Below are 27903 nucleotides of genomic sequence, written 5' to 3' on the forward strand. Positions count from 1 at the left end.
CCTCTCGATGTGGGCAGATAGTTAGCCTGACTTACAACTCCCTCCCAGGGGCTGGATCCAATTTGGGGGGGGTGGGTGGGGGGTTTTGTGGCGGTGGAGAGAGGGATTACCATTCCACTCCCATGAGACACAAGTACCCCACCAGATCTCACCCTAGTATTCAGAGACCAGCTTGCCAGGGCTGTCTGGAGTGAGGTTCAGACCTGTAACCTTCAGACTCCGAGACAGGAATGCTCCCACTGAGCCCATTCACTCCATGCAGACACTGCTCTCCCAAAACTGAATGCAGCTTTCAGTAATCTGCACGCTCATTAGCAAATGAATGAGCACTTTCACTCCATTTTAAAATTCTCATCCCTGTGTTCAAATCTTTCCATGGCTTCGCCCCTCCATGCCTCTGTAACCTGTGTTCCTCCAACTCTGGTCTCTTATGCATCCAACACTTCCTTTGCCCCACCATTGGCGGCCATGTCTTCAGCTGTCTAGGCCCTAAGCTCTGGAATTCCCTCCCTGAATCTCTTCGCCTCTCCCTCCTTTTTAAGATGCTCCTTAATGCCTACCTCTTTGACCAAGCTTTTGGTCACCTGTTCTAATATCTCTTTATGTGGCTCGGTGTCAAATTTTGTTTGATAATCACCCCTGTGAAGCACCTTTTGGATGTTTTACTCTGTTAAAGGCGCTATATAAATGCAAGTTGGTGGTGGTGTTTTTATTAGTGTGGGCAAAATTCGAACTCAGGTCCTGGAGATGAAGGGGATGTGTGCAGACTCACTGTGCCTTCCAGTCCCTCGCTGAACGAAATATAGAGAACTTTCCTCTTTAATGCTGTGTACCATACACACTCATTCAAAGCAACCCATTTAAAGATCCTACACTTACTGCTATTAGTTTCACCAAGCTTTTGGTCACCTTCTAACTCCTGGAGGAAGTATTCAAGCTGCAGTCTGACAGACCAGAGTGTCCTTTACTCTTGCACTGTTTTTGAAATGTACATAGTCTGGATGAGAAAAGGCAACCAGGTCCATGTATGCTTGCCCCCACATCACCGGATCCCCTGCCCTTTAGCATTGCCAACCCTGCCGGAATTTCCTGGACCCTCCATGGATTAAAGCTGCCTGGAGAACAATCACGGGACATTAAAAAATATCGGAGTTGGGAATAAAAGGCTGTTTGACTGACAGTCGAGTATCATCCAATTGGCTAACGAAGAATCTGTTCCCTTTCCAATTGGAGTGGGAAAGAGGTGCTTCACGAGGATGGACGTGTCAGGTGGCCAATGGGGGGAACGTGGGGGTGGGGAGGTTGGAGGTGGGAGGTCATGTGATGAAATATATCCACCCAGACTTGGCAACCCTACTACCCTTCTCCTCCCACCTCCCACCTCCAGAGACCTGCAGCCAATTCTGGAAACCTCCTTAAAAGTAATCAGGCCTCACAAGAGGCTCCAACTCACTGGTTGTTACTCAAAGCCTTACCTTCCTCTGTCATAGCCTCATTTATTTTTGCTGCTCACTTTATTGCATATGTCTCTTCACACCAAGGTCCTTCTCTATTTCTTTGAAAATCTTTCATCATTCCATTTTCCAAAATGTGTTATCTCACAGTTATTTGCATTGAGCTATACAGATCTCCTACCTGCCCATCTTGCTAGTCTGTCTATGTCTTCCAGTAGTCTTTCACAGTGCTTGCTATAGTATGCCATGTTCCCCAATTTGGAGTCAACAGCAAATTTTGATTTTGTTCCCTGAACATAGTAAATAACAGCGACCCCAACACAAACCCCTGTGGTACACCAGTCACCACCTTTCCAGTCTGACAAACTTTCTAGAACTGCTATTCTTTGCTTCCTGCCCTCTATCCATGTGGCCACATTCCCTTTAATTCCATGTGCCATTATCTCTGCCATACAGTGACTACACTGTGAAATGCTTTGGGATCGTTCTGAGGTCATGAAAGGCGCTATACAAATGCAAGTTCTTTGTTTTACAAACACTTACCTTATTCCAATCTGTTTTGAATAAACAAAATCTCCGACAATTATAAACCTCCTGCTAATATAAAACCTAACCGCACGAGCTTGGTGAGAATGAATCTAATAATGAACTTGGTCTCTAATTTTTCTATAAACTCCATCCTCTGTTTCAGCAATTTATAATATACTTCCAAGGATTGACTAATCCCTTGCTTAAACCACAAGGATTGGCCCACTCCTCTGTTTAAATCTTCGTGCACGAGTGCTATGATATTGTCTTGAATTAATGCTGCTACCCCTCCTGCCTTGCTTCCCTATCGCTCCTGAAAGTTTGGTATTCAATTCCTCATGGAAGTTCATGAATAAATTTGCTTCCCCTGAGCTTGTCATAGAATTGTACAGCACAGAAGATGGCCATTCGGCCCATTGTTCCTGTGCCAGCTCTTTGAAAGATGCTATCCAATTAGTCCCACTCTCCTGCTCTTTCCCCGTAGCCCTGCCAATTTTTCCTTTTCAAGTATTTATCCAATTCCCTTTTGAAAGTTACCATTGAATCTGTTTCCACCGCCCTTTCTGGCAGTGCATTCCAGATCCTAACAACTCACTGCGTTAAAAAAAAATGTCCTCATCTCCCCTCAGGTTCTTTTGCCAATTATCTTCAATCTGTGTCCTCTGGCTACTGACCCTCCTGTCAGAGGATAGGGAGAAACTGTTTCCAATCAAAACCCCTCATGATTTTGAACACCTCTATTAAATCTCCCCTTAACCTTCTCTGCTCTAAGGAGAACCACCCCAGCTTCTCCAGTCTCTCCAGATAACTGAAGTCCCTCATCCCTGGCACCATTCTGGTAAATCTCTTCTGCACCCTCTCTAAGGCCTTGACATCCTTCCTAAAGTGTGGTGCCCAGAATTGAACACACTACTCCAGCTGAGGCCTAACCAGTGTTTTATAAAGATTTAGCATAATTTCCTTGCTTTTGTACTCTATGCCTCTATTAATAAGAACATAAGAAATAGGAGCAGGAGTAGGCCAATCGGCCCCTCGAGCCTGCTCCGCCATTCAATAAGATCATGGCTGATCTGATCCCAACCACAAATCTAAAGAACACAAGAAGTAGGAGCAGGACCCGGCCACTCAGCCCCTGAGCCCTCTCCGCCACCCACAGGGCCTTGACCGATCCAAACTCAGCTTCATGTCCAATTTCCTGCCCGCTCCCTGTAACCCCTAATTCCCTTTACTTCTAGAAAACTGTCTATTTCTGTTTTAAATTTATCTAATGATGTAGCTTCCACAGCTTCCTGGGGCAGCAAATTCCACAGACCCACCACCCTCTGAGTGAAGAAGTTTCTCCTCATCTCAGTTTTGAAAGAGCAGCCCCTTATTCTAAGATTATGCCCCCTAGTTCTAGTTTCACCCATCCTTGGGAACATCCTTACTGCATCCACCCGATCAAGCCCCTTCACAATCTTATATGTTTCAATAAGATCGCCTCTCATTCTTCTGAACTCCAATGAGTAGAGTCCCAATCTACTCAACCTCTCCTCATATGTCCACCCCCTCATCCCCGGGATTAACCGAGTGAACCTTCTTTGTACTGCCTCGAGAGCAAGTATGTCTTTTCTTAAGTGTGGACACCAAAACTGTATGCAGTATTCCAGGTGCGGTCTCACCAATACCTTATATAACTGCAGCAATACCTCCCTGTTTTTATATTCCATCCCCCTAGCAATAAAAGCCAACATTCCGTTGGCTTTCTTGATCACCTGCATACCAACTTTTTGATTTTCTTGCACTAGGACCCCCAGATCCCTTTGTACTGCAGTACTTTCCAGTCTCTCGCCATTAAGAAAATAACTTGCTCTCTGATTTTTCCTGCCAAAGTGCATAACCTTACATTTTCCAATATTGCATCTGCCAAATCTCCGCCCACTCACCCAGCCTGTCTATATCCCCTTGTAGGTTTTTTATGTCCTCCTCACTCTCTACTTTCCCTCCCATCTTTGTATCATCTGCAAATTTTGATATGTTGCACTTGGTCCCCTCCTCCAAATCGTTAATATAGATTGTAAAGAGTTGGGGACCCAGCACCGATCCCTGTGGAACACCACTGGTTACTGGTTGCCAGTCCGAGAATGAACCATTTATCCCAACTCTCTGCTTCCTGTTCGATAACCAATCCTCCACCCATGCCAGAATATTACCCCCAATCCCGTGATTTTTTTAATCTTAAGTATTAATCTTTTATGTGGCACCTTGTCGAATGCCTTCTGGAAGTCTAAATACACTATGTCCACTGGTTCCCCTTTATCCACCCTGTACGTTATATCCTCAAAGAACTCAAGCAAATTTGTCAGACATGACTTCCCCTTCATAAAGCCATGCTGACTTTGTCCTATTAAATTATGCTTATCTAAATGTTCCGTTACTGTCTCCTTAATAATAGACTCCAAAATTTTACCCACCACAGATGTTAGGCTAACTGGCCTATAATTTCCAGCCTTCTGCCTACTACCCTTTTTAAATAACGGTGTTACATTAGCAGTTTTCCAATCTGCTGGGACCTCTCCTGAGTCCAGAGAATTTTGGAAAACTATCACCAAAGCATCCACAATCCCTACTGCCACTTCCCTCAATACCCGAGGATGTAAGCCATCAGGTCCAGGGGATTTATCCGCTTTGAGTCCCATTATTTTACTGAGTACCATCTCCTGAGTGATTTTAATCGTATTAAGCTCCTCCCCCCCTAGAGCCCCCTGTTTGTCCAGTGTTGGGATATTCTTAGTGTCCTCTACCGTAAAGACTGAAACAAAATATTTGTTCAGCATTTTTGCCATCTCCATGTTTCCCACCATTAATTTCCCGGTCTCATCCTCTAAGGGACCTATGTTTGCCTGAGCCACCCTTTTTCTTTTTGTATAACTATAGAAACTCTTGCTATCTGTTTTTATATTTTTTGCTAATTTCTTTTCATAATCTAACTTCCCTTTCTTAATCAATCCTTTAGTTACTTTTTGCTGTCTTTTGAAGACTTCCCAATCTTCTATCCTCCCACTAAGTTTGGCTACCTTATATGTCCTTGTTAAATAATAAAGCCCAGGATCCCATATGCTTTTTTAACAGCCTTCTCAATTTGCCCTGCCGCCTTCAAAGATTTGTGTACATATACCCCCAGGTTTCTCTGTTGCTGCACCCCCTTTAAAATTGTACCATTTAGTTTATATTGCGGTTAGGTTATGTTTTCTTTGAATTGCAAGTGGTTGAAATGATGTATTTGGTGTAGTGCCCCACAAACTGCACTGAATTCAAATGTTGGCTCTGTAGATTGTGTGTTCAAAGACAGTCGCCTGGACTTTCTGCGATTTCCCCCACTGTAACTTGGGTGGAAGGTCTGTGGAAACCCTGGAAAAACAGCAGGGAGATCGGAAAAAACTCTGCGGGAATTTTATCCCAGTGTGTGCAGCATCCTTCACTGCTTTCATTGGAGGGCTCTTGGTTGCAGGGACCTGACACAAGTGTTAGCTGTGGCTCAGTAGTAGTGCTTCTCTCTCTGAGACAGAAGGTTGTGGGTTCAAGTCCCACTTCAGAGATTTGAGCACATGAGCTAGGCTAACATTGAGGTACATTACTTAGGGGGAGCTGCACTGTCTTTTGGATGAGACGTTAAACTGAGTCCCCATCTGCCCTCCCCAGTGGATGTAAAAGATCCCATGGCACTATTTCAAAAAAGACCAGTGGAGTTCTTTACTAGCCAATATTTATCCGTCAACCAACACTTAAAACAGATTATCTGGTCATTATTACATTGCAGTTTGTGGGACCTTGCTGTGCGTAAATTGGCTGCCACGTTTCCTACATTGCAACAGTGACTACACTTCAAAAGTACTTTGTGGCTTGTAAAGCACTTTGGGACATCCTGAGGTGATGAAAGGTGCTAATGTAAATGCAAGTCTTTCTTTCGCTCGACACAGATGGGAGCTGTGTTCTGAAATGATTCCTTGTTGGCAGCAGGTGCAGAGAGCGAGAGCAGTGGCATTTAAACCTGTTGGGCAGCTGGATTCACTTAGTCTAAGTCGTGCAAATGGAATGCCTCATCTGGGGGAGAAAGGACTGGGGGAGGGTAAATCTACCAACTACCATATTTTATTTCATCTAAGCATTTTGTGTGCTTGTGACTCAGAGCGGATATTGTTCAGGAATGAAGATCTAGATGGGGCAAATAGTCACTGTTTATCTGTGTTCTCGTGAACAATAAAGAAGAAATTGCATTTATATGGTGCTTTTCACAACCTCAGGATGTCCCAAAGCACTTTACAGCCAATCAACTATTTTTGGAGTCTACTCCCCATTAGGAAATGTGGCAGCCAATTTGCACACAGCAAGGTCCCACAAACAGCAATGAGATGAATGACCAGATAATCGGTTTTATTTTAGTGATGTTGGTTGGGGGATAAATTTAGGACACCAGGGCAAACTCCCTTGCTCTTTGAAATAATGCAATGTGATCTTTTATGTCCACCTGAGAGGGCAGACGGGACCTTGATTTAACATCTCATCTGAAAAGCAGCACTATCCAACAGTGCAACACCTCCCTAGTACTGCACAGAAGTGTCAGTCTAGATGATGTGCTCAAATCTCTGGAGTGGGACTTGAACCTGTGACCTGACTCAGAGGCGAGAGCTAAGGTTGATACCTTCAAATCTGCTGATACTGCTGTCTCACCAGCCCAGAGCTGAGACATCATGGATGCCATTCCCCAAATCATTCAAAGACCTTTTGCTGCTAAGTGCCTTCCTGCGACTGCTCCTTCTGTGTCTAATGTTTGGGTGGCAGGCTGAAATGCTCAGTGATTGTTGTGATTGTATTGCAGCGATCCTCCCATCTCCAACTCATTTAAATGTTACGTTGAAGGGGATCGGTTTCATTAATTACACCTGGGCCTGGAAACCACCAAGTGATCTCGAAAATTCCACCAGCTTTCCCGTCAGATATAAAAGTTCGCTTAAATACGAAGGAGATGAGTGGGAGGTAAGTTGAATTGTCCATTGTCTGCCTTTTCCATTGTGTGGTGTGTATTGAATGTTGTTTTATTTCTGTATCCTTCACCAGATCACATGGTAGGTTGGGATGAAAAAGCCCCTCTACCCCATTTGATCTCATCACACCAGAATGCCAACCCTACCATCTTCCTCTGGCAGCACCCAGCTGTTTCCTAAATGAATCCAATGTCCTGGTTCTCAACCACCCTTCCTGGCACTCCATTCCAACTGCTGATCAAGCTCCATGTAAAGAAATACTCTTGGCATCTGTCCTAACCATGCCCTTTGTCGTCCTGAACCTGTGCCCTCTAGCTCTGCCGCACAGCCATACCTGTATGTGTAGACCCAGGTTTTACTCTCTCTGTCTCATCTAGTATTTCATACACCTTGACTCCCTCGACCTGGCTGATTAGTTTGGTTCCTTGTAGCTCTCACTTGGTGCATTATGCTCATTGCTCTCCTCTCACTGCCTATATGGTCTGTGTTGGAGGAGGGGTAAAGGTGGGTGTTCTTGCTTATAATTTACTTGTCAAGTCAGTAGGGTCCGCATCATTGAGTTTAGTCGGAGGACTCAAACATGTTCCAGTTCCGAGCTCGGTATACAGGTTGATCAGACTGTAATCGAATCCTAAGTCTCAGTTCCAACACCTACTTTTTATATCTTTTTCTTACTCCTTCTACGTGATAGTCCACACGTTTCTGCATTTCCTCATACAACTATATATATGATGAATTTTAATGAGCTACTTCCCTTATCAGTAACTTCAGTTTTTTTTCCATAGACCATTACAACTCCCCCACTTTGTTACCTTATCCATAGTATCACTTTTGTTCTACCAAGTGAAACTTCTAATTATAAATCTGCGTCATTCCATACCAATCTTCTGCTTCTAAAAAGGATGATGTCGAACTAATTTGTTGTCAACTGATTAATTAGTTGTATTATCTAAACTAACTATTGCTTTAAAGTCAGTCTTAATTCAAAAGTTCAGTGATCGTTGCATCTAGAACATGACTTGTACTTCCTCACTGAACAGGCACAAGCTGAAGGTTACTATTACTTCAATATAAAGAGATTATCAATAGCAGTGTAACATTAGCAAACTTCAAGACAGTCTGATTAACCCTTTCCTTAAAGTCTGGGTGGCTTCTATTACATCATGACGACCAGAACTGGACCCAGTACTCCAGGTGCAGTCTGACCAGAACTGGACCCAGTACTCCAGGTGCAGTCTGACCAGAACTGGACCCAGTACTCCAGGTGCAGTCTGACCAGAACTGGACCCAGTACTCCAGGTGCAGTCTGACCAGAACTGGACCCAGTACTCCAGGTGCAGTCTGACCAGGTCTTTGTATAGCTGCTGCTTGACATTTGGAGACTTGAACTGGATTGGTTTGGTGAGGTATCCCAGCATCCTATTTATGCATTGTTTATTACTTTTATTCAGGGAACAAAAATAAATCCGTTTTTGACCCGTACAGAAGTGGTGACTCTTAACACAGGCATCACTTTCAGAGTGAAGGCATTGGTGGAGCCTGAGGGCTATGATTGTCAAGAAAGCAATTGGACTGAAATATACATCCCTCCTGAAGAAGGTAATGTAAGGTTTCTCTTTGTTAGATTGTTTAACGCAGAATTGTAAAGTTAGTCCTTGAAATATTTACCATTTCTTAGCCGCGTGGTTTTGGGATGCCACAAGCTGGCTCCTAAAGTGGGTAGAAATGGACTTACATTAACGTACCGTTGGAAGAGAGGCCCAGTCTTATGTGGCTGGCCTCTCTCTTCTATTTCTTCATTATTTTTTGTCCACTGCAATTAGCTCAAAATCAGTGCTGAAGCCTGTAAGTAGCCAACCTTTGCTACAGCACGTACTGATAGAGTTCAAGTATTTATAGTATTTATAGGTGCAGAAGAGATTTACTGGAATGATACCAGGGATGAGGGACTTCAGTTATCTGGAGAGACTGGAGAAGCTGGGATTGTTCTCCTTAGAGCAGAGATTTAATAGAGGTGTTCAAAATTCTGAAGGGTTTTGATTGAGTAAATAAGGAGAAACTGTTTCCAGTGGCAGAAGGGTCGATAATCAGAGGTCACAGATTTAAAATAATTGACAAAAGAACCGTGAGGGAGCTAAGGAGAAATGTTTTTACGCAGCGAGTTGTTATGATCTGGAATGCAGTGCCTGAAAGGGAGATTCAATAGTAACTTACAAAAAGGAATTGGATAAATACTTGAAAAGGGGAAATTTGCATGGCTATGGAGAAAGTCCAACTCACCTGCTCTAATTGGTAGCTCTTTCAAAGAGCTGGCACAGGCACGATGGGCCAAATGGCCGCCTTCTGTGCTGTGAGATTTTAAGATTCTAAGACCAGCTTGGGGAAAACAAATTTATTAATGAACTTCCACAAGGAGTGGATGGTAAACCCAGCGATATCTATAAGGGGCATGCGACCCTCCCAGCCAGATGTTCCTTACTGTGCTCTGCCCGGACAATGCTTAACGCTCAGCTGGAAAAGACAAAAATCTACTCCATAACAAGGACAACTTACTTATAAGTAGCACCTCTGGCATAGAAGAACATCCCAAAATGAATCACAGAGGTGTATTCAGACACAAATGGACACCAAGCCAAAGAAAGGGATATTAGGAGGGGTGGCCAGAAGCTTGGTCAGAGAGATGGCTGTTAAGGAGGACCTTGAAGGAAGTGGAGAGACAGAGGTTTAGGGAGGGAATTCCAGAGGGCAGAGCCTAGACGGCTGAAGGCACGGCTGCCAGTCTTGGAGCGAAGGGCGGTGGTGGGGGTGGGGGTGCACAAGAGGCCAGGGCCGGAAGAAAGGAGTGTTCCAGGGGGGCTGTAGGATGGGAGGAGGTTACAGAGATAAGGAGAGGCGAGGCCATGGAGTGATTTGAACACAAGGATGAGAATTTTAAATTGTAGGCACTGGGGGACCAGGAGCCAATGTCGATCTGTGAGGATAGTGTTATTGCTTTAAATATTGTGTTGTTGATGTGTGGAATAGCATCCTGCTCCACATTAATGAGATGTGACCATCACACCAAGTCCGAAACCATACCATTAAATGGAATCTTTATATTTTGAACCTTTTCCATTTGATTTGAAGTAATTTTGTTCAGTGTCATCAGCAATGTTTCTGTATGATGTACCCAAGGAATCTTCACCTGCTGTGAAATAACCTCAGGCCCGGAAAACAGCCTTATAAATAGTAACGGGGTCATTACCACTTTAAGGATAGACCTGCATTTATATAGCACCTTTCACAACTTCAGGACACCCCAAAGTGCTGTACAGCCAATGAAATACTTTTGAAATGTAGTCACTGTTGTAATGTAGGAAGCGTGGCAGCCAATTTGTGCACAGCAAGATCCCACAATGAGCAGTGTGATACTGACCAGATCATTGGGTTTTTTAGTGATGTTGGTTGATGGATAAATACTGGCCAGGACACTGGGGAGAACTCCCCTGCTCTTCTTCGAAATATTGCCATGGGATCTTTTCCGTCCACCTGAGAAGGCAGACGGGGCCTTGGTCTAACGTCTCATCTGAAAGGTGGCACCGCTGATACTGCAGCACTCCCTCAGTACTGCACTGGGATTGTCAGCCAGGATTGGGAATCTACGGTGGGACTTGACCCATGACTTTCTGACTCAGAATATTGGAGGAATCTTGCTACTGTCCAAGCTGTGGATAGAAGTCATTTTAATAGCAAGAGATTTGGTAATAAGCTGCACCAGTTCTAAATTGGCTGCAGTTTGTTCTTAAAATAAAGCAGAGAGCAGACTCCTGTAACTTGCAGAACTGGAAAAAGTTGCAGTAAAGTTTGAGGGTTGGAGGAGACTTATAACACTGTGTTTGAGAGGCAGCAAGTTCCTCATTCTCACCAGGTATGCAGTTTAGAATACCTGCCAAGGACTGGTATTCCTTGCACTTCTTGGCAGCAGTGACCTGCTTTTCTTTCTCTCTGTTTTCTAGACGAATGTTTGAAGTGTTGCCACTGTATCATTTTGTCAGTGAGGTGCTGCAGCTGCTGAATCATTAATCACTTATTACTTTGGAGGGAGTCGTGACCTTTGACACACCACTCAGACACGCACTGGTTTCTAAACTCTCATCTCCGCCCATTAATTTGTGCGACACATTGTCCCTTCAGACTGTGTTGGTGCAGGCCTAGCCCTTGTTACAGCTTGCTCTGAGAGCTACATAGCTGCTCCATTGGCCAGTTCTGCAGTAACACGTGTGATCACTGTAATGCAGTGTTCTTCCCTATATTCTGCCCTCCAGGTGTGATCTTACGCGGGATACAGTTTCACTGAAGCCAGACGCCCTCTGGTACCTCACTTCAGTGGCCATTCTCCATGTGGGAGCCTGGGCTATTCGACTGTGGAGGCATCACAGCCAATTCAGATCCCATCTAAACCCGAGCACTTTCCAGTGGGGCTCGTTTGCATAATGATCGGGAGTGCCTGACTTTCTCCTCCCCTGACCATGGCGCTCTTTGTCACCCAGGCTTAAGTCAACTAACTTGGACACAGGCTAGGGATGGAACCCTGATGTGTTTGCTGATCGACTGGTCAGCGTGGCACTAATCAGTGCACTTACTCGCTCGGCAGTAGGGAGCTACTGCTCATAGAATCATACAGCACAGGAGGAGGCCATTCGGCCCATTGTGCCTGTGCCAGCTCTTTGAAACAGCCATCCAATTAGACCCATTCCCCTGCTCTTTCCCCATAGCCCTGCAAATGTCTCCTTTTTAAGTATTTATCCAATTCCCTTTTGAAAGTTATTATTGAATATCTGCTTCCACCATGCGTTCAGGCAGTGCATTCCACTGTTCAACTTGGAAGAGTTTTCTTTTCAATGCTGACATGCTTGGTGATATGACATAATCATGTCACAGGTTCCCTCCATACAGGGTCATTGCACCAGGATATTGGGGCTCTGACAACCCTTACTGTGCTGCCGATCAGCTCAAAGAAATAAAGGAAGAACTTGCATTCATATAGCACCTTTCACAACATCAGGATATCCTAAAGCACTTTACAGCCACTGTTGTAATGTAGAAATTAGTACAGAACAAGGTTCCACAAACAGCAGTGTGATAACAATCAGATAATCTTTTTGAGTGATGGTGGTTAAGGGGTAGTTATTGGCCAGGATACCAGAGAGAACTCCCCAGCTCTTCCTCGAATAGTGCTAGGGAATCTTTTACATCTATCTGAGAGGGCAGACAGGGCCTCGGTTTAACATCTCATCTGAAAGACATCACCTCCAACATGTGCAGCGCTCTCTCAATATTGTACTGGAGTGTCAGCCTAGATCTTGTGCTCAAGTCTCTGGAGTGGGAATTAAACACACAACCTTCTTGATTCTGAGATGACAGTGCTATCCGCTGAGCCACAGATAACATCTAAAGCTTACATGTATAAAGGTGCTGGGTTGCTGGAACAATGAATAAGCTGGTCAGCACCAAGCAGCTAAGGTTTTTGACTTAATTTTTCACATCCGGGAATCATTTGGTTGCATTAATGATTCAAAAAGTCACTTGAATCCCTCTAAAATGGGCGAGGGTGAGGGGGGGTGAGACAGGGAGAAGGAAGAATGATTAGGAAAATATTTTAAACTCTGAAACAGAGTGAGGTCAGAGGCAGAATGGGTGGGGAAAGTATAACAGTAAATGTTCAATTAAAAAAAATGCACAAAGAGGAAGGAAAGTGAATGGGAGCATAGAGCAATGACTATACGCAGATAAGGCTGGTGTTGTGTAACACTGAGTTTCGGTCAGTAGTTTGGAGTTGATGTTACAATAATCAAACCAGTCACAAAGGTCAGTCCACATGACGGAGGCTATTCGGCCCATCTACCTCAACCTTCTATAGAACAACAATAACTTGCATTTAAATAGCGCCTTTAACGTAGTAAAACGTCCTAAGGTGCTTCACAGGAGTGTAATCAAACAAAAATTGACACCGAGCCAAAGGAGGAGGTATTAGGACAGGTGACCGAAAGCTTGGTCAAAGAGGTAGGTTTTAATGAGCGTCTTAAAGGAGGAGAGAGAGGCCGAGAAGTTTAATCCCTGATTTCCCCATCACAGTGTCTAACTGTCTCTTGAATAAGTCCAAAGTTTTTCCCTCCACTCCCCTACCGTCCCAGGGATTGATAACTCTCTGTGTGAAGAAGTTCATCTGGACATCAGTCCTGAACGTGCCTTTAACCAGTTTGTACCTGTGTCCCCCAGTCCAGCAGGGGTTGACCTTGAAATAATGTCTCTGGATTAATCTTTTCTATTGCATTTGGTACATTCTGCACCTCTATACGGTCCCTTCTCACATGCCTCCTTTCAAAGCCGAAGGGTCCCGAGGTTTTCTAGCCTGTCCTTGTTTCTCAGATACCTGACACTAGCCACCAGCCTGTGGTCATTCTCTGCCCTGTTTATAGGACATGGAGGTTTCCTCAGGAGATCATTTTAACTTAACCCATCTGATGGAATTGGATCAACTGGCCGTTTTACACCCTGCTCGATTTTAAAATTCTCATCCTCATGTTCAAATCCCTCCATAGCCTCCCTATCTCTGTAACCTCCTCCAGCCCTACAACCCTCCGAGATCTCTGCGCTCCTCCAATTCTGGCCTCTTGGGCATCCCCGATTTCCTTCGCCCCACCGTTGGCGGCCGTACCTTCAGCTGCCTAGGCCCTAAGCTCTGGAATTCCCTCTCTCTCCTCCTTTAAGACGCTCCTTAAAACCTACTTCTTAGACCAAGCTTTTGGTTACCTGTCCAAACATCTCCTTATGTGGCTCGGTGTCAAATTTGTTTTGATAACACTCCCATGAAGCGCCTTGGGATATTTTACTGCATTACGGCACTATAGAAATACAAATTGTTGTTGTTGACTCCATGTTGTTTGTGTAGGTCAGAAAAAGTCAGGGCCCCAATCCCTGGAGCTCTCCATTAAGGACACCTCCTCATCCCTGAATCAATCACACGAACTAGTACCGCGGCCTCCTCTCTCTCAGCCAATTCATTATCCATCACTGAAGGTCTAAGTACACTATATCATAGAGCATAGTGTTAGCTGTTGCTCAGTGGTAGCACCCTCGCCTCTGAGTCAGAAGGTCGTGGATTCAAGTCCTACTCCAGAGACTTGAGCACAAAATCTAGGCTGACACTCCAGTGCAGTACTGAGGGAGTGCTGCACTGTCAGAGGTGCCCACTTTCAGATGAGATATTAAACCGAGGTCCGGTCTGCCCTCTCGGGTGGATGTAAAAGATCCCATGGCACTATTTCAAAGAAGAGCACAGCCAATATTTATCCCTCAACCAACATCACTTTCAAAAAAAAAACCAGATGATCTGGTCATTATCACATTGCTGTTGGTGGGATCTTGCTGTCTGAAAATTAGCTGCCGCGTTTCCTACATTACAACAGTGACTACACTTCAAAAAGTACCTTACTGGCTGTAAAGCATTTGGGACGTCCTGAGGCCATGAAAGGCGCTGTATAAATGCAAGTCTTTTTTTCCAGGCATCCATTTGAGGTGTTCAGGAAGTCGCACCCTTTCTGAAACTCTGTTACTTTCACACATGTACTCCACAAGCCTGTCCCTAATGATTGCTTCCATTATTGTGCCATCTGCTGATGTGAGACTAAGGCATCTGTAGTTACCTGTTTTGTTTTATTACCGTTGGCGTTTTTCCAAATCAATGGGCCTGCTTGAAGACCATTAGCATTGAATGGGTTTTGTCCCCAGTCTCTTTATTACTGCGATATTTGACTGTGAAATCACTGTTACAGTTCTGGATTGTCTCCAACCCTATAAACTGGTGTCAAAGGGGCAGTTTGCAGAAGCACATTAAGTCTACTGTGAAGTAAAACTTGTGCTATTGCGTAAATTGTAGAATCATAAAGTCTTACAGCACAGAAGGAGGCCATTCGGCCCATCATGCCTATGCCAGCTCTTTGAAAGAGCTATCCAATTCGTCCCACTCCCTTGCTCTTTCCTCATAGCCCTGCAAATGTTTCCTTTTCAAGTACATATCCAATTCCCTTTTGAAAGTTACTATTGAATCTGCTTCCACCACCTTTTCAGGCAGTGCATTCCAGATCATAACAAGTTGTTGCGTAAAGAAATTCTCCTCATAACCCCCCTAGTTCTTTTGCCAATTATCTTAAATTTGTCTCCTCTGGTTATCGACCCAACTGCAAGTGGGAACGGTTTCTCCCCATCTACTCCAACAAAACCCTTCATAATTTTGAACACCTCTATTAAATCTCTCCTAACCTTCTCTGCTCTAAGGAGAACAATGCCAGCTTTTCCAGTCTCTCCACATAACTGAAGTCCCTCAGCCCTGGTACCATTTTAGTGAATCTCTTCTGTACCCTCTCCAGGTCCTTAAGATCCTTTCTAAAGTGTGGTGCCCAGAATTGTACACCATGCTCCAGCTGGGGCCCAACCAGTGTTTTCTAAAGGTTTAGCAAAACTTCCTTACTTTTGTGCTCTGTGCCTCCATTAATAAAGCCCAGGATCCCATATGCTTTTTTAACAGTCTTATCAACTTGTCCTGTCACCTTAAAAGATTTGTGTACGTGAACCTCCAGGTCTCTCTGTTCCTGCACCCCCTTTAAAATTGTACCATTTAGTTTATATTGCCTCTCCTCGTTCTTCCTTCCAAATTGTGAATGAGATAACGTGCCACAAGATTGACAGTTACTCTTTCACTATGGCCTCCTCCCGATATCCCCACCATCACCGAAACCAGTCTTCAGCTAATTCAATTCACTCCACGTGATATCAAGAAACGGCTGAGTGCACTGGATACAGCAAAGGCTATGGGCCCCAACAACATCCCGGCTGTAGTGCTGAAGACTTGTGCTCCAGAACTAGCTGCGCCTCTAGCCAAGCTGTTCCAGTACAGCTTCAACACTGGCATCTACCCGACAATGTGGAAAATTGCCCAGATATGTCCTGTCCACAAAAAGCAGGACAAATCCAATCCGGCCAATTACCGCTCCATCAGTCTACTTTCGATCATCAGCAAAGTGATGGAAGGTGTCGTCGACAGTGCTATCAAGCGGCACTTACTCACCAATAACCTGCTCACCGATGCTCAATTTGGGTTCCGCCAGGACCACTCGGCTCCAGACCTCACTACAGCCTTGGTCCAAACATGGACAAAAGAGCTGAATTCCAGAGGTGAGGTGAGAGTGACTGCCCTTGACATCAAGGCAGCATTTGACCAAGTGTGGCACCAAGGAGCCCTAGTAAAATTGAAGTCAATGGGAATTGGGGAAAACTCTCCAGTGGCTGGAGTCATACCTTGCACAAAGGAAGATGGTAGAGGTTGTTGGAGGCTAATCATCTCAGCCCCAGGGCATTGCTGCAGGAGTTCCTCAGGGCAGTGTCCTAGGCCCAACCATCTTCAGCTGTTTCATCAATGACCTTCCCTCCATCATAAGGTCAGAAATGGGGATGTTTGCTGATGATTGCACAGTATTCAGTTCCATTCACAACCCCTCAAATAATGAAGCAGTCCGAGCCCGCATGCAGCAAGACCTGGACAACATCCAGGCTTGGGCTGACAAGTGGCAAGTAACATTCGCGCCAGATAAGTGCCAGGCAATGACCATCTCCAACAAGAGAGAGTCTGACCACCTCCCCTTGACATTCAATGCCATTACCATCGCCGAATCCCCCACCAGCAACATCCTGGGGGTCACCATTGACCAGAAACTTAACTGGACCAGCCATATAAATACTGTGGCTACAAGAGCAGGTCAGAGGCTGGATATTCTGCAGCGAGTGACTCACCTCCTGACCCCCCAAAGCCTTTCCACCATCCACAAGGCACAAGTCAGGAGTGTGATGGAATACTCTCCACTTGCCTGGATGAGTGCAGCTCCAACAACACTCAAGAAGCTCGACACCATCCAGGACAAAGCAGCCCACTTGATTGGCACCCCATCCACCACCCTAAACATTCACTCCCTTCACCACCGGCTGCAGTGTGTACCATCCACAGGGTGCACTGCAGCAACTCGCCAAGGCTTCTTCGACGGCACCTCCCAAACCCGCGACCTCTACCACCTAGAAGGACAAGAGCAGCAGGTACCTGGGAACAACACCACCTGCACGTTCCCCTCCAAGTTACACACCATCCCGGCTTGGAAATATATCGCCGTTCCTTCATCGTCGCTGGGTCAAAATCCTGGAACTCCCTTCCTAACAGCACTGTGGGAGAACTTTCACCACACGGACTGCAGCGGTTCAAGAAGGCGGCTCACCACCACCTTCTCAAGGGCAATTAGATATGGGCAATAAATGCTGGCCTCGCCAGTGACGCCCACATCCCATGAACGAATAAAAAAAAATCACGCACCAGTGATTTGCGGGCTGCCCACAACACTGTCCTGTCCAATCCAAAAAGGGATGAATATCACACTTCCAGGCCATAGCACTCGGGCTAAAACTAATAGATTTATTTACATTTTTAAAAATTACATAATTACATTACATAATACATAAATGCTAGGAGTTTCCTTGGGAGTTCTCACAATCAGCCGGTGTATCCTTGGCAGAAGCTCAATGAAATCTCCGGATAGATGGGTAAACACAGTTTCCGCTGAAGTTACAGTGGCCGATTGGGAGAACCCCAAAAGGAAATTCCCGGTGAAACTCTTTAGAAATGATAAAAAGGCTGAAATCCTACTGGTTCATTTCAGTTGCTTATAACAGATTCTCCGATGCAATATCACATGGCTGCCTCAAAATGGAATGGTCCATGTGAAGCAGGGGACTTAGGACATCGGAGCTACTGTCCAGTTATGTCTGTCTTCTCTTTGAAGTTGAAGCAGGCCCGTTTGAAGGTCAAATGGATTCTTCTCAATCGTCAGGCCATTAAGATATTAACCATCTCTAACATTTAAGAGGTGAAGAGTGGTGTCTTGCCCCTCTGGTAGTTTGTTTGTTTGTTTGTTTATGATACTTGACCACATCTTGTCCAATGTTTGTGATTTTGGCATCATTTTAAATAATAATACAACCTCAGAAATCAGCCATTAGATTTCATGACTTTTGCAGTTCCCTCCACCTGCAAATTTTCATACATTAACACTTCAAAAGGTGCTGAGCCCAGAGATCAGTCAGTGTTCTGAGGCAAGGACCAAAAGACAATGTTTAAAGATAAGGAAAATCCAAAGCCAATCTTTAATTCATATTACTCTGTCTACCTAAAATCATATAGAATATTATACAGTCTAATACTGATAATTCAGTCATATTTTGGAACCAAAAAGTTGAATTATAAATCATTCAAATTGAGCAATTTAAAGACACAGCAGAGTGGGAATTTAGTGATAAAAATGTGAATTACGCAACTTTGAACGAAGAGCAGACTTTTTTAATTCATTCATGGGATGTGGGCGTCGCTGATGAGGCCAGCATTTATTGCCCATCCCTAATTGCCCTTGAGAAGGTGGTGGTGAGCCGCCGCCTTGAACCGCTGCAGTCCGTGTGGTGACAGTTCTCCCACAGTGCTGTTAGGAAGGGAGTTCCAGGATTTTGACCCAGCGACGATGAAGGAACGGCGATATATTTCCAAGTCAGGACGGTGTGTGACTTGGAGGGGAACGTGCAGGTGGTGGTGTTCCCATGTGCCTGCTGCCCTTGTCCTTCTAGGTGGTAGAGGTCGCAGGTTTGGGAGGTGCTGTCGAAGAAGCCTTGGTGAGTTGCTGCAGTGCATCCTGTGGATGGTACACACTGCAGCCACTGTGCGCCGGTGGTGAAGGGAGTGAATATTTATGGTGGTGGATGGGGTGCCAATCAAGCGGGCTGCTTTGTCCTGGATGGTGTCGAGCTTCTTGAGTGTTGGAGTTGCACTCATCCAGGCAAGTGGAGAGTATTCCATCACATTCCTGACTTGTGCCTTGTAGATGGTGGAAAGGCTCTGGGGAGTCAGGAGGTGAGTCACTCGCCGCAGAATACCCAGCCTCTGACCTGCTCTTGTAGCTACAGTATTTATGTGGCTGGCCCAGTTAAGTTTCTAGTCAATGGTGACCCCCAGGCTATTGGTGGGGGATTCGGCAATGGTAAATTCGTTGAATGTCAAGGGGAGGTGGTTAGACTCTCCCTTGTTGGAAATGGTCATTGCCTGGCGCTTGTCTGGTGCGAATGTTACTTGCCACTTATCAGCCCAAGCCTGGATGTTGTCCAGGTCTTGCTGCATGCGGGCTCAGACTGCTTCATTATCTGAAGGGTCGCGAATGGAACTGAACACTGTGCAATCATCAGCAAACATCCCCATTTCTGACCTTATGATGGAGGGAAGGTCATTGATAAAGCAGCAGAAGATGATGGGGCCTAGGACACTGCCCTGAGGAACTCCTGGAGCAATGTCCTTGGGCTGAGATGTTTGGCCTCCAACAACCACTACCATCTTCCTTTGTGCAAGGTATGACTCCAGTCACTGGAGAGTTTTCCCCCTGATTCCCATTGACTTCAATTTTACGAGGGCTCCTTGGTGCCACACTCGGTCAGATGCTGCCTTGATGTCAAGGGCAGTCACTCTCACCTCACCTCTGGAATTCAGCTCTTTTGTCCATGTTTGGACCAAGGCTGTAATGAGGTCTGGGGCTGAGTGGTCCTGGCAGAACCCAAACTGAGCATTGGTGAACAAGTTTTTGGTGAGCAAGTGCCGCTTGATAGCACTGTCAACGACACCTTCCATCACTTTGCTGATGATTGAGAGTAGACTGATGGGAGGTAATTGGCCGGATTGGATTTGTCCTTTTTGTGGACAGGACATACCTTGGGCGATTTTCCACATTGTCTGGTAGATGCCAGTGTTGTAGCTGTACTGGAACAGTTGGGCTAGAGGCACGGCTAGTTCTGGAGCACAAGTCTTCAGCACTACAGCTGGGATGTTGTCGGGGCCCATAGCCTTTGCTGTATCCAGTGCACTCAGCCATTTCTTGATATCACGTGGAGTGAATCGAATTGGCTGAAGACTGGCTTCTGTGATGGTGGGGATATCGGGAGGAGGCTGAGATGGATCATCTACTCGGCACTTCTGGCTGAAGATAGTTGCAAACGCTTCAGCCTTGTCTTTTGCACTCGCATGCTGGACTCTGCCATCATTGAGGATGTTTACAGAGCCTCCTCCTCGGGTTAGTTGTTTAATTGTCCACCACCATTCACAACTGGATGTGGCAGGACTACAGAGCTTTGATCTGATCCGTTGGTTGTGGAATCACTTAGCTCTGTCTATAGCATGTTGCTTCCGCTGTTTAGCATGCATGTAGTCCTGAGTTGTAGCTTCACCAGGTTGGCACCTCATTTTTAGGTACGGCTGGTGCTGCTCCTGGCATGCTCTTCTACATTCCTCGTTGAACCAGGGTTGATCCCCTGGCTTGTTGGTAATGGTAGAGTGAGGAATATGCTGGGCTATGAGGTTACATATTGTGCTGGAATACAATTCTGCTGCTGCTGATGGCCCACAGCGCCTCATGGATGCCCAATTTTGAGCTGCTAGATCTGTTCTGAATCTATCCCATTTAGCACGGTGTTAGTGCCACACAACACGTTGGATGGTGTCCTCGGTGGGAAGACGGGACTTCGTCTCCACAAGGACTGTGCGGTGGTCACTCCTACCAATACTGTCATGGACAGATGCATCTGCGACAGGTAGATTGGTGAGGACGAGGTCAAGTAGGTTTTTCCCTTGTGTTGGTTCGCTCACCACCTGCCACAGGCCCAGTCTGGCAGTTATGTCCTTCAGGACTCGGCCAGCTCGGTCAGTAGTGGTGCTACCGAGCCACTCTTGGTGATGGACATTGAAGTCCCCCACCCAGAGTACATTGTGTGCCCTTGCTACCCTCAGTGCTTCCTCCAAGTGGTGCTCAACATGGAGGAGGACTGATTCATCAGCTGAGGGAGGACGGTAGGTGGTAATCAGCAGGAGGTTTCCTTGCCCATATGAGACATACATACTTGTACGATACAACATGTTTTGTTTGAGGTTATGATGAAGCTCATCCACCATCACAAACAATTTTAAGTTGAATGGAATATGTATCCAAAGTTAGAAAAAGGATCCACAAGAAAGCAAGGGGAAGTGAAGCTGAAGAACATGAGAACGAGAGGCTGGGATGGTGTGAATACGCTGGGAAGCAGTCAAAAGAACACAAGCCATTGCAGTTTTGATGCAGCAAAATAGTCTCCTTTACATTAGAAGCAGGATCTCCACCCCTCCCACACCCTCTGGTGTTGATCATGAGCAGTCTGGGGTTTGGAGCACAGTTGTGTTGTTTAACTTCTAATCTGGCCAGAGTATTCCCTGTGGGAATCCAAGTAACTGTAACTGCTCAGGCCAATTAGAAATTAGTCAATTGCTTGTAGATTTCAGGCTGCAGGTTAGAAAAATCCAGGATGATAGGTCTGACTTTTTTTTAAAAATTGTTTTGCATTTGTAACAAAGTTTGGTGCCTAGCATTTGACAGATGCACAAGAGAGATGAGATATTTACACATGTGTGTCAGAGCCAGAGAGAGAGAGACTTGGGATATGCTGTAGTACTAGGAGGATTTCCTGTTCTGTTTTTTTTTCTCTCTGTGATGTTAGTTTCCTGACTTTTTCTTTCTTTTATTTCTTTTTGTAGGTGATGCAGAAACTTCTGTCAGAAACTTTAGCTGTGTTTATTACAACTTTGAATATATAAATTGTACTTGGGACTTCGGACATAAAGCACCATCAGACACAGTCTATGACTTCCATTACTGGTAACTAAGTATTGAGTTTTTAATGGCGGAGGAAACTGATCTGGTGTGTGTGTGTGTATATGTGTGTGTGTAGACTAAGTGTGCTTTGTGTCCATGCAGGCAAGATGGGCTGGAAGTCATTCAGAACTGTACCAGTTACATATTAAAAGATGGCCGGACTGCTGGTTGCCATCTTCATGGCGATAAGTTTGACGATAAATTGGACTTGAATACTTGTGTCACAGGAGTAAGTGCTGGTGCAACGATAAAGCCATTCTTCTACAATCTGGAAAGCAAAAGCTTTGGTAAGTTACACATTCTGGGCCATTAAAATCCACACTGATAGGATGTGGCCATTTCCTCAGTCAATGCCCTTCTCACCAGCAGGGTCGTGACTGAGGAATCTCCGGGGTAGATTTTCAACTCACAGCCCCGAGCTGAAGATGAACGTTGACGATTGGCTGCCCATTATAGACTCTTCCCGGTTTTCGAGTTTCATTGGATGAGAACTAGGCGGTTTCTATAAAAGAAAGAACTTGCATTTATATAGCGCCTTTCACATCCACAGGACATCCCAAAGCACTTCACAGCCAATGAAGTACTTTTGAAATGTAGTCACTGTTGTAATGTAGGAAACGTGGCAGCCAATTTGCGCACAGCAAGATCCCACGAACAGCAATGTGAGGGAGACCAGAACTAGGGGCCATAAATACAAAATAGACACTAATAAATCCAATAGGGAATTCAGGAGTAACTTCTTTACCCAGAGAGTGGTTAGAATGTGGAACTCGCTACCACAAGGAGTAATTGAGGTGAATAGCATAGATGTATTTAAGGTGAAGCTAGATAAACACACGAGGGAGAAGGGAATAGAAGGATAAGCTAATAGAGTTAGGTGAAATAGGGAGGGAGGAGGATTGTGTGGCGCATAAACACTGGCATGGACCTCTTGGGCCTAATGGTCTGTTTTTGTGCTGTACCTTCTATTTAATGACCAGATCACCTGTTTTAGTGATGGCTGTTGAGGGATAAATATTGGTCACAACACTGGGAAGAACTCCCCTGCTCTCCATTGAAATAGTGCCATGAGATCTTGTGCATCCACCTGAGAGGGCAGATGGGGCCTCGGGTTAACACCTCACCTGAAAGACGGCACCTCCGACAGTGCAGCACTCCCTCCGTACTGCACTGGAGCATTAGCCTAGATTTGGTGCTCATGTCTTTGGAGTGGGACTTGATCTGACTCAGAGGTGAGAGTGTTACCCACTGAGCTACGACTGACACCTGTAATGAGCAGATGATCTCCAATTTTACACCTCGTCAGCAAGTTGAAAATCTATCCCTTTGTTTTTTTTGACAGTAAGTTGCATTGTATGGGAGACTGGATGGTTGAGTGAAATAGCTCCGGGACTTGGGCACAAAGCCAACTCAGACCGATGGGTTAAAAGTTTCCTGTGTCGGCTGCTTTTAAGGATCCCATAGAAATTGAGTTAAGTCAGTCTCGATCCAGTCCCACAAGACAAAACCACCTTCAGCATCACACTGTGCTGAATAGATACAATTTAAATAAATAAATAGACTGAAATCTGCCATCACCGTTGTGCAGTCAGTTGGCTGGTGTCCGACCCAGGCAAGAGCCAACACGCACACCATGCCAAGGGGAGGATTTAAAAAGTAGCATTTGCTGGATGGGTGTGTTGAAATGTCACTGTTGATCTTGGCAATTACTGCTATACCAGTTTTTAATTGGGAGTAGACGGCATTTACTGGTAAGCTTTTTCTAGTTACCAGAAGGCAACTGTTGCTGTGTAGGCAGTCAGAGCAAATAGTCATACTGCGTAAAAGCCAAACAACATTGAAATACTTGACTGTGTCAACATCTGGAAATACTGCCCACTGCTATTTTAGGATACAAATAAATGCCTGGGAATGTGCGTTGTGGATATTAGTGCTTCTAGCATCTGAACGACATGGACATCACATTGGATGTCCACCACACACGTTGTTATAAAGAAAGAAGGAACTTGCATTTATATAGTGCCTTTCACAACCTCAGGATGTCCCAAAGCACTTTACAGTCAATTAAGTATTTTTGAAGTGTAGTCACTGTTGTAATGTAGGAAATGTGCCAGCCAATTTGTGCATAGCAAGGTCCCACAAACAGCAATGAGATAATGACCAGATAATCTGTTTTCGTGATGTTTGGTGAGGGATAAATATTGGCCAGGACAACGGGGAGAATTCCCTTGCTCGTCTTCGAGTAATGCCAAGGGACCTTTACATCCACCTGACTGTTAGTGCTATTACCCAATGCCCCTTTTATGCCTGCTTTACAGCAGTGCAAAAGGCAGTAGCATTCTTGATGGGCATGGTAGCATATTGGTTATGTTACTGGACTAGTAATCCAGAGGCATGGACTAATAATCCCAAGAATGTGACTTCAAATCCCGCCATGACTGTTTGGAAAGTTGAATTCAGTTTAAAAAAAGAATTGGAAATAAAAAGTTGGTCCAGTAAAAGTGACCAGGATCCTGTTGGATTGTCATAAAAACCCAACTGGTTCACTAATGTTCTTTAGGGAAGGAAACCTGCTGTCCTTACCCGATCTGGCCTATATGTGACTCCAGTCCCACACCAATGTGGTCGACTCTTAACTGCCCTCTGAAGTGGCCTAGCAAGCCGTTCTGTTGTATCAAAACTGCTACAAAGAAGGCCCACCTCCACCTTCTCAGGGCACCTAGGGATGAGCAATAAATGCCGGCCTTGCCAGCGACGCCCATGTCCCAAGAATAAAGAAAAAAATAAAATTGAGCTGGTGGTGCTGCCTCTGAGATGCAACCATTGAGATGTAGGTAGTGTTTCCAGACACCAGTGTGCAATAAGTGTGTGCTAGCTGGCACAACTGAAGTTGTGTGATTTAACAAAGCCTACAACCATTACTTGTGCTGTACGTTGCACCCTGACTGTGGCACGCGTTTCAAGATGATCGATCTGTGCAAACTTCAAGGTGAAATTGAGGAATACGATGTAATAAACTGGACAGCCCGGTGGTGAAGGATAGAATATTAGAGCCTGGTCTTTAGCTGCTTCCAAGCCTTTATTCAAAGAGATCCACTTAACCTCACACCCTAGATAAGCTCTCTTATAAATGGATACGAGAGTCCCCAATTGATATGCACCACCTGAATACAATTAACACTAATTGATATAAATCACATGGATACAATTAACATACAATTCCAAAAACACCAGTAAAAATCCCATGTAATAAAACACAGAATTTGACCCTGCTTAAAACAGTGACCCAATTAATGGAGTCCTATGTTGCAGTGGCATTGTAACATACTGATAATATTTGTGTTAGCTGGGCAACATTGGATCTCATGATGTCGATATGTTCCACTTTCTTGCAGTGAAACTGTCTCCTCCTTGGGGTATAAATATACTGAAGACTGACAATGCGTTTGACATAAACTGGGAGGTCCCTGCCTACTGGAACCAAAAGTGTGTGAATTATCAACTAAGAATGAGGAGCGGCGCGAGCAGTCCCTGGAAATTGCATAGTGTGAGTGCCTCATAATAGATATGTGACTGACGATCTTTGTGACGGAAGCAGAGCTTTATCAAACAGGGATTATTTCTGCATTATATCTTTTTCATGTGTACCATAGATGGACATTTGAAAGTGATGTGAACTAAAGTGACTAAGATTGGCGTTTGGATATTTATGCCTTTTGAAAGGAAGATCGTGGGGTGAAGAAGTGGAGGGAGGGTAGCAGTGGCGTCTGGGAGCAGTAGGGGGGAACCATTGGGTACGATGTTTCGAGGGCCTAGCAGCGGTGGGAAGGTGATATTGGAGTCCTGGGAGAGGAGTGCTGGAGTGTCAGAGGAGCAGATTGGCTGCCAGGGTGTGTGGGATCACTTGATTTAATGTGTTGGGGTCTTGCCTTGGTGGGTGTGGGGATGTGGAAGTGCTAAGAGGGCATTCTGGGTGCCCTGTGATTTGGATGTTAGGGGCTGGAAGTGATGAAGTGGGTTGGCAAGATTTGGATGTATTGGGGAAATGGATCTGGGAGTATTGAGAAGATGTGGGGGGGTGTGATACCCAACGATTGAGAGGGGGACAAGGCATTTGAGAGCAGGTGTGGTGGCCACGCAGTGCAGCGGGGAGGGGGTTACTACAGTCTGGAATGGTAGGGAAGAGAGGCCTTGATGATTGATGATGAGTCGAGTGTCGAACTTTGGGGGGTGCTGGGATGTAGTCGTGCTCAGCGAGCTGGGGATTGAAGTTTTTTTTTGGGTGGGGGGGAAGAGAGAATGAAGGATATTTTATCTTCAGATTCTCCCTCAACCCAAGAAACTTTAGAACAGCAGTTTCCCAACGCTGTGCTAGGAAGCTTTACTTATTTAAAGCACTTACTACACTTAAACTGGAAAGTGCTTTAAATAAGGGAACATCCCAGCTCGGGTGTTTGGAAACCCATTTGGGAACCTTTTTAGACTGTGCCCCCTGCTCCTAGAATCCCCGACCAGTGGAAATAGTTTCTCTCTATCCACCCTATCTGTTCCCCTTAATATCTTATAAACTTCGATCAGATCACCAGTTACAATAACTGCTGGACCTCTCTTTGAGCTAAAATGAGTGCTTTCAACCTTGCACAAACACCTTTTATTGCAAACCTCACCATCTCAGAATCTTTCTTCTTCCCTTTCCTAGTCTTAATCAGAATCCATCGTCTGCTCTCTGTCATTTTTATGTCAGTACCTCATTCTTAGTCTCTCTGAAAAACTGGGCAAAGCTGTCTCGAGCATTAAAGTAAATCCCCATTTCAAAATTTGTAGTTTTCCTTTAGGAACATGGGAACAAGAGTTGGCTATTCAGCCCCTCGAGTCTATTCCGCCATTCATTTAGGTCATGGCTGATCTGTATCTTAACTCCATCTACCCACCTTAGTTCCGTAACCCTTAATGCCCTTACCCAACAAAAATCTATCAATCTCAGTTTTGAAATTTTCAGTTGACCCCCAGCCTTAACAGCTTTTTGGGGTGAGAGTTCCAGATTTCCACTAGCCTTTGTGTAAAGAAGAATCTTAATTTATAAAAACATATAAAAGGCATTTGATGTTAGTAGTAGTGAAAGTCTGGTCCTACACCCACAATGGATAACACATCCAGACTACAGTTCATTGCTTCCATCCTGCAACTGGTCATTCTTAAAGGCTTTGTAGAGCCTTAGTGTCTGATGGATTGTGAGGTTGCCTCATGATCAAGTGTATTTTGTACCTGCTATCATTTCACAACCTCACATTTAACACCTCTGTAGAAGTGTTGTAAATGAAGAAAGCAAAAACACTTCCTTTGACATTTGTTTATGACCACAGCCCTTTGTTGTTTCTCAATACCTTCAAATCACAGTAGCTCCCAGATCCTTAACAATCCTCAAATACCAAACAGTTTTAACCATGACTCTCTGAGATGGGTTTGATCCTAATTTTTCTGCAGGTTGTTGGGATGTTTTTGGAAATTGCTCTACATTTCAATAGTCAATACTTTGAATGTTGTTCTCCAATAATTTTAAATTGGAATGGATTACATAGGAACTTGACCTCATTACAGCCTTGGTCCAAACATGGACAAAAGAGCTGAATTCCAGAGGTGAGGTGAGAGTGACTGCCCTTGACATCAAGGCAGCATTTGACCGAGTGTGGCACCAAGGAGCCCTAGTAAAATTGAAGTCAATGGGAATCAGGGGGAAAACTCTCCAGTGGCTGGAGTCATACCTAGCACAAAGGAAAATGGTAGTGGTTGTTGGAGGCCAATCATCTCAGCCCTAGGACATCACTGAAGGAGTTCCTCAGGGCAGTGTCCTAGGCCCAACCATCTTCAGCTGCTTCATCAATGACCTTCCCTCCGTCATAAGGTCAGAAATGGGGATGTTCGCTGATGATTGCACAGTGTTCAGTTCCATTCGCAACCCCTCAGATAATGAAGCAGTCCGTGCCTGCATGCAGCAAGACCTGGACAACATTCAGGCTTGGGCTGATAAGTGGCAAGTAACATTCGTGCTAGACAATGACCATTTCCAATAAGAGAGAATCTAAACCACCTCCCCTTGACATTCAGCGA

General features: G+C 45.0%; 1 protein-coding gene across 1 annotated transcript in view; it reads left to right on the top strand.

Moving 5' to 3' along the window:
* LOC137332842 (interleukin-13 receptor subunit alpha-1-like) overlaps positions 1–27903 on the top strand; it is a 38542-nt gene that overhangs the window by 1331 nt on the left and 9308 nt on the right. Inside the window, exons 2-6 of the mRNA XM_067996778.1 lie at positions 6841–6998; positions 8458–8605; positions 21678–21798; positions 21898–22082; positions 25191–25342. Of these exons, the coding sequence (XP_067852879.1) occupies positions 6841–6998; positions 8458–8605; positions 21678–21798; positions 21898–22082; positions 25191–25342 (764 nt within the window). The remainder of the gene's footprint in view (positions 1–6840; positions 6999–8457; positions 8606–21677; positions 21799–21897; positions 22083–25190; positions 25343–27903) is intronic.

The sequence above is a fragment of the Heptranchias perlo genome, chromosome 15, assembly GCF_035084215.1.
Source record: "Heptranchias perlo isolate sHepPer1 chromosome 15, sHepPer1.hap1, whole genome shotgun sequence".
In the NCBI taxonomy this organism is placed as follows: domain Eukaryota; kingdom Metazoa; phylum Chordata; class Chondrichthyes; order Hexanchiformes; family Hexanchidae; genus Heptranchias; species Heptranchias perlo.